At 54.0% G+C, this 7061-nt stretch overlaps 1 protein-coding gene across 1 annotated transcript; it reads left to right on the top strand.

Moving 5' to 3' along the window:
- The first annotated feature begins 3210 nt into the window (after positions 1 to 3210).
- LOC120646680 (thaumatin-like protein 1b) lies at positions 3211 to 6461 on the top strand. Its single transcript, XM_039923097.1, has 3 exons — positions 3211 to 3807; positions 3931 to 4684; positions 5861 to 6461. Exons 1-3 carry the CDS (start codon positions 3747 to 3749, stop codon positions 6030 to 6032), a joined length of 987 nt encoding a protein of 328 aa, XP_039779031.1. The 5' UTR covers positions 3211 to 3746; the 3' UTR covers positions 6033 to 6461.
- The last annotated feature ends 600 nt before the right edge of the window (positions 6462 to 7061 follow it).

Raw genomic sequence — 7061 nt, 5'->3', positions numbered from 1 at the left:
GGATTGGAATTCAGTGACACGGACAAAACAAAAACCCCGGGATAAAAACTCTGCACACGCCAGAGCAAGCCGCGAGGATGCCCAGCTGACCGGGAAACGAGCTCGCGTCAACGGCGATAGGCACGTAAACAGCGACGTGGATCGCCTGCCTTAGATTCCGGTTCGATCCATACATGGCTGCAGGCGGAGAAGAACACCCATAGACAGTGCCGTGCTTACCTTGTGTTAAGCATGCAGATTTTCGTACTGGTCAAGAACACATGACGGCACGGCACTCAACAAAATGGTCCAGATCCAGAACATCTCTGGTTACGGCTGAAAACTCTGTGGATGGTCTGACTATGTTCATGCATCAGCTGTCAACCGCTGCTCTGCTCGAGCGAATCAATGGAGGTAGCCACTTGTAAAAAACACGCCGCGCGCGTGCGTGCGACTCGATCGATTCCTCTGAACCCCAATGCAGACTTTGGCGAGAAGATGGCCGCCATGTTCCGCCAGTCACTTTCCGCTTGGCAACGGGGTCCAACCCCTAGGCGAAAACCTGAAGCCGCTCAAATAGGCAGCAGCCCGAGCCACCTTTACGTGAGCTTCGTCGCTGAAAGGTGCCTGCATGTTGCATCGTCCATGTCCATGGATGGATATTGGATAAGCCTCCATTCTCTGTCCTCCACAAAAGCTCCGCTCGCGTCACCACCCACTCGGCTTGGCAAGTCAGAACGGAGTGGAGCTCATGCCGCCGTGCGCCCGGCGCACTTTCCTGCCACGCCGATCTGGCACGGTGCCCTCCCGTCGTCGGCCTCTCCCTTTCCCGCAAAGGCACCAGTCAGACGGCGTCGGCGGAGTTGGAAGGAGACACCGTGCTGGCAGCTCCATGCTTCCGCTGGATACGAATGTCTCCGTTCCAAATTACAAGTCATTTCAAAAATTATATGACAAAATAATAATATTTATGATACCATTTAAGTATCATAAGATTCTTTATTAGTTATATTTTCATAGTATACCTATTTAATATCATAAATCTTTGTATTTTTCTCTATAATTTTGGTCAAACTTTGAGATGATTTGACTCTCCAAGATTCTTAGAATGACTTATAATTTGGAACGGAGGGAGTACTTACCTAGCTAAACACCATGACTCAGCCACGTGGACGTTCAGGCCAGTGGTCGCAAAAGCAAGTGCACATCCACTCTCGCTGATCTGTCGCGAGGACTTGTGCTGGAATTCCAGCCCGAATTGCCACGAGTAGCAGGAGTTCGTGTCCGGAGACACGTAATGTGGCCTACCAAACCGCTTGGAAAAGACGGGAGGGGCAGATAGAAGAAGATGGCCGAGTCAAAAATACGGTCGCAGATGCGACCTCTTTTTCCGTCACCGGTATAGGGCACACGTCCGTCCGTCTCCATCAAAAGCTTCTACCATCCACGCGCATTTTTCTCCTCGTCATATCGAATGGCTTGAGATCCTCTGAAACTTTTTTTTTAGATCCTCTGAAACTAAACATGTGCGCGCGGTGCGGTGCGTCGGGTCGTTGGTCTCAACTGTCGGCAAGCGGGCATCTCTTTTTTTCTGCTGTTGAAGTGACTGGAATCATGCGTACCATTGTACCAAACCGTGGGAAAGAACATGGAAATTAGTTAAAGATGAGCAGGCAGAACTGCAGGAGTCAGAGAAAACTGCCTATCCAAAACTCCAAATGCGGGGGCTCCTGCATTTTTATCATGCCTGTTTCATCACCTGCTTTGAGCCATTTGGTGCCGCATGGCCGTTGCAGTACGTGTGGATTTCACCACTTTTTTTTTGGCGGTTTGGCAGCGGTGTCCAGTGTGGTGTTAAAGTGCACTGCATGAAGGCCAAAGTTGGAAATAGCGGGCTATGAAATTTAGCGGTAACCTTCTCTAAAAGCTATAGAATAACTATAGCGAAAGCTAAATCATTTAATGAAATGATAAAAAAATAAATAATCTCATACAAATTATAAGTATCGTTGGTCTAACACCTAAAATTTGAGTCTAACACGTCTCTTAACTACCCAACAGTACCCAATTAATATTTAGCACTGCTAAGTCTCACAAAAACCTATTTAGCGGACATTTAGCATGGCTAAATCTCATAAAACCTCCTTTAGCGGATATAGCGGACAAATATTGTATAGTGTAGCGGTAGATCTCCTAAAAAACTATTAGCGGGCTATTTCCAACCATGATGAAGGCTAGTCCTCCCTCCATCTTAGAAAGACCCTAGTTGTAAAATTAGATGAAAAAATCAAAAAAATGGTAAGAAATTTAAAAAAATGCCTTTGAAAAACTAGTCTGACATGTAACCGTACAATTTTGCAATCATTACAATACGTGAGCAACATTACAAAATTTGTGGTCACCAGGGCCACAAGTGGTACTGAAACAATGCGGCACAACTAGCATTACAAACTTATGATCTCCTACAACAACACACAACAACAGTCGTTTTGAGATAAAACTTAAACCTTACAGCTACTTTTTTTTTGGACGGAATGAGTACTATGCAGCATGCATAAACTTTTCGGATAAGATGGCAACATACGCATGTGCCCGACTAGACCGGTCGTCCCTGTCGACGGATCCGCCGAATTCCATGAGCCGGCGGCCACAGGATCTGCGGCGGCTCGGCTCGCCGCTTTCGGAACGCCCTGTCCGGCTCGGGGCATGTTACGCTTACGCTCGCTGGCGCCGGAGAATGATATGCTCTCGCCCTCGCCGCCCATGTGGAGCTGCTGTGTTGTGCTCCCCTCATGCACGGGCGATTCCGGGGAGGGGATGCGCTCGCTTGCCACCAACGGATCCCCCGCAGATGTTTTGCGTCGAGCTCGTCGCTGTCGTTGTCGAATCTGCTAACCCAGGGTCGTCCTAAATTTATTCCATGCGTGAATCTTTAAAACAGGCACATGCACACACCATACCTGATGGACGCCGTACTCCACCCCTGTTATTCCACGGGAAATAGCAGCCGTCAGCCGTGCCTTGCGAAGCCGGAGAAACGGCGCCGGATTCCCCCCCCCCCCCCCCCCCTCTTCGGTGTCAAAATATCGGTCCTATTTCCTGTAGCAGGATTTCCGGGTTAGAGGGAAAATCAGATGGGTGAACACTAGTACAGCGCGCACGTAACCAAAAAACCTCACGGGCACAGCTTCTCCCGCCGCAGAGCTTTCTTTCCCTGCTCGACTTCCCCTTTTCTTCTCGCGTCAAAAACCTCCGTCTTGCCCATACCCGCCCCCGTACCCTATAAAATGGAGGACCGGACGAGGCGAGGGGATCATCACAGCAGCTCAAGTCGGTTGCTCACTGGCGCCGGCGTCGAGATATTTTCCAGCCTTCTCGCGGACCTCGGCTAGTCGGCTCGGCGCTGCCGTGCACAGAGCCCAGCCTCGCAGCTGCCCCGCGCGCGGACAAGGGAGCAAGTCGGCGAGAGGAGTTGCGGCAGCTGCCGACTTTGCAAGGAGGCTGACCCCCCGGGCCCAGTGTCCGACGGTCCATGTGCGTCGGCGGACGGCTGGCTCTCCTTTCCTCTCATCATCTTGGGCTGGTGAGAGCCTGAGATTCCTTCTAAATAATTGGGCGACCGCGTCCGGGGTTGGTCGCCACCCTCTCCCCGTCTTCTCCCGGCCCATTACGCGAAAGCAGAGGCGGGCAAGGAAGGAGCGAGCGCCGGAGAGCTTGGAACTGAGACTTGTGCCTGCGCGCTACCCGTTCAGCGAGTGAAGATCGAAATGGCGCGGAGATCAGCTCATGCCGCTCTCTGCTCACTTGCTCTGCTCCTCCTGCTTCCAGGTGAGAAGTGCTCTGCAGTCTGCTCTGTTTCTCCGCATTGCGCATTGGGTGTTTGCTTGCTTGCTTGCTTGATGCTTTTGTGATCCGGGCTGAATTGAGCTCTGGTTTTCTCGGTGGTCGCAGCCGCGTGGTCGGCGACGTTCACGATGACCAACAACTGCGGCTACACGGTGTGGCCGGGCCTGCTGTCGGGCGCCGGCACGGCCCCGCTGTCCACGACGGGGTTCGCGCTGGCGCACGGCGCGTCGGCGACGGTGGACGCCCCCGCGAGCTGGTCGGGCCGCATGTGGGCGCGCACGCTCTGCGCCACCGACGCCGCCACGGGCAAGTTCACCTGCGCCACGGGCGACTGCGGCTCCGGCAGCGTCCAGTGCGGCGGCGGCGGCGCCGCGCCGCCCGCCACGCTGGCCGAGTTCACGCTCGACGGCTCCGGCGGCCTCGACTTCTTCGACGTCAGCCTCGTCGACGGGTACAATGTCCCGATGCTCATCGTCCCTCAGGGCGCGGGCGCCGCCGCCGCCGGCAGCAGCAACGGGTCAGCCGACTCCGGCAAGTGCATGGCAACGGGCTGCCTCGTCGACCTCAACGGCGCGTGCCCGGCCGATCTGAGGGTCATGGCCACCGCGTCGGCGTCCACGGGCGCCGGCGGCGGCGGGGCCGTGGCGTGCCGCAGCGCATGCGAGGCGTTCGGGACGCCGCAGTACTGCTGCAGCGGCGCCTACGGCAACCCCAACACGTGCAAACCGTCAACCTACTCCCAGTTCTTCAAGACGGCGTGCCCGCGCGCCTACAGCTACGCCTACGACGACTCCACCTCCACCTTCACCTGCGCCGCCGGCACCAGCTACGCCATCACCTTCTGCCCGAGCACCACCAGGTAAATTCCTATTCTTGGCCCCCACATTTTAACTTCTCCTGCTTGAAAGCTTCGCCGCCGTATAAATTAAGCTCGAACGCGGCACTTAATAGCCAAAAAAATGACGCGAAATGCACGGTCAGGGCAGTTTTAACCAAGAGGGCTTAATAGTGATAGCGACCATTCTACATTTCTACGTCGAAGTCTCTGTCTTGACATGCACGATTCCTGAAGGCTTCACTTTCAAGTTTGGCAAATACTCCTACCAATCTTGGCTTTGAATTCTTGGAGCCGGTTTCGTGTAGAATTCTGCAAACACGTTGGTTGGGATTTCCATAGGACCGGTAGGAATCAGGCTCCATCCCACAAGAATTGCGTGTTTCGGATGTGAGAATTCATAGTAGTTTTGGTGGCGCGGGCTGGCTGGAGAGGTAGCCCAAGAACTTCCACATACCAGATAGTCCACACGGAAATCCCCAAAATAAGCCCTTTTTCCAACAGCTCTTCTCTGACCGAGCAGCGCTGCTGCTTACATGTTCCTGTCAGAACAAAAAAAAAAATCTTGTCGCATCGAATCTTACATGGTGGAGTATTAAATGTAGTTAAAAATATAATTAATTGTACAATTTGATTGTAAATGACGAGACGAATCTTTTGAGACTAATTACTCCATGGTTGGACAATAGTTGCCAAATAAAACCGAAACATACTACAACAACTTTTTCGCAAACTTTTCGCGAACTAAACACACCAAAAACGGTAACGACGATTCAACGGCTACAGGATGTACTGTAGCCTCAACGGCTCTCCGGCGCTTGATCCGTTGATCCACGAAGGCGTGGGCCCAGTGCCACAGTGTGAGAGAGGAGGGGTCGCTGCTTTTTGCGCCAATAGCCAACAGGCCAACGGGCCGCTGACACGCAGCACTGTCCTTTGTCCCGGACTGCCTCGTAGCCGCCGTCGGGACGTACGGCCCCACGAGCCCAAAATATCAATGCGCTCGAACCACTGTCCTGGCCAAAAGATCTTGCATGCTCACGTACGTATACCAGTGTACCGCAATTTCCAACTTCAATTCGAGTACTACTACTGTCACGACGTTAAGGACTTCACTGTCGTAGTACTCCAAGACTTGGAAGTATTTTTTTTTTGTTTCTACCACGTGCTAACGGTGATTCTCTTGCTTTTTTTTTGCAGCGGGAAGTACTCCGGCGAGAACCCGCAGGCCGCGGGCTTGCAGCCCTCGAACGGCAGCATGGTCTACCTCGGCGGCGATCAGCTCGCCACCGGCGACGCCCGCATCGGCGCCGCCCGTTCCTCGCCGCTCGTCTTCGCGGCCGCCGCCCTCGCCGCCGTCGTGCTGCTCTGAGCCGGCCGGGCCGCCGCCGCTCCGTGTGAAAACGACTCGCCGCTGTACAGCAGCAGCGAGCGCACCCGCCACCCGCTGGCCTGGCTTGTGCTTGTCCGGCGCGCCGCTTCCGGCGTGACGGGGGCAGAGATAAGATTCGGGAGAAGAAAATGGGGGGCTCGCCCGCCCTGTCCATGAAAGGCTGACGACACGGCTAACCGATCGAGAAAACAACGATATCTCCCCACACCGGACCGCATCGCAGCTTTAATTTCTACTAGTAAGGAGTAGCTTATGTGGTAGGGTTTAGGATAATCAAAGCATGTGATGACCCCTTGCATTCTTCCCCACGCTTCCTTCCTCGATTCGTTGGCTGGGCCGAAACGATGAAATCTGACCGGTGTTCCTCGTGCTATGGATTACAGTGATGATGCTTATTTTACCTTTTAACTGTTGTGACTGTGGGGAAAGTACGAAAGGGTTGAGATGCTATCGATGTCCCTTGAAAGTTACTCTTGCTTTGGCTCCTCGACCCGTCGCGGTCGCAGGGGCGCTTACGGGCTCGCGCGCGCCGTGGCATGTGAACCGCTGGTTCTTCGATCTGGACGTGTTTGGTTTGCCGTCACACTTCACCGCGCTAGAGTTGAGGTCACCACTCACCACAGAAAATAGAGTGGGTTGCTGTGCTTGGTTGCTGGCTAACCTACTCTGCGTGCCACGGCCTTTTCAGGTTATTTTCTCGCCACAGCTGTAACTTCGGCGCCGCCGCATGTGCGGCATGGCTATCGATGGCCGGAAACCAAACGTTGCCGTTCGGGCGCTCGTGCGTCTGGTGCGCTAGAGCCTCATCCTCGTGAGTGGTAGATGCTGCGGTGTGCAGGTCTAGAATAGCCAGATCCTGCAGTTGGGGTGTTGCAACTGAGGTCGACGAAACTACTGCTCAGCCTCTTCGTGACCACACGAGGAAATCTAACGGGAAGGCTTTTCGAGATCGCTATGATTGAGCTTCCAGCCTCATGTCGTAATCTTCCGGTGATGGATGGGAGCGCT

Source organism: Panicum virgatum, chromosome 9K (genome assembly GCF_016808335.1).
Source record: "Panicum virgatum strain AP13 chromosome 9K, P.virgatum_v5, whole genome shotgun sequence".
In the NCBI taxonomy this organism is placed as follows: domain Eukaryota; kingdom Viridiplantae; phylum Streptophyta; class Magnoliopsida; order Poales; family Poaceae; genus Panicum; species Panicum virgatum.
Note: the sequence above shows the minus strand (reverse complement) of the source record. Positions and strands in the feature narration are given on the sequence as shown.

Excerpts from the sequence above, each read along its gene's own strand:
- LOC120646680 (XM_039923097.1), top strand. The coding sequence starts at position 3,747 with ATGGCGCGGAGATCAGCTCATGCCGCTCTCTGCTCACTTGCTCTGCTC. Across the intron at positions 3,808-3,930 it reads TCTGCTCCTCCTGCTTCCAG|CCGCGTGGTCGGCGACGTTC; the intron begins GTGAGAAGTGCT and ends CGGTGGTCGCAG. Across the intron at positions 4,685-5,860 it reads TTCTGCCCGAGCACCACCAG|CGGGAAGTACTCCGGCGAGA; the intron begins GTAAATTCCTAT and ends TTTTTTTTGCAG.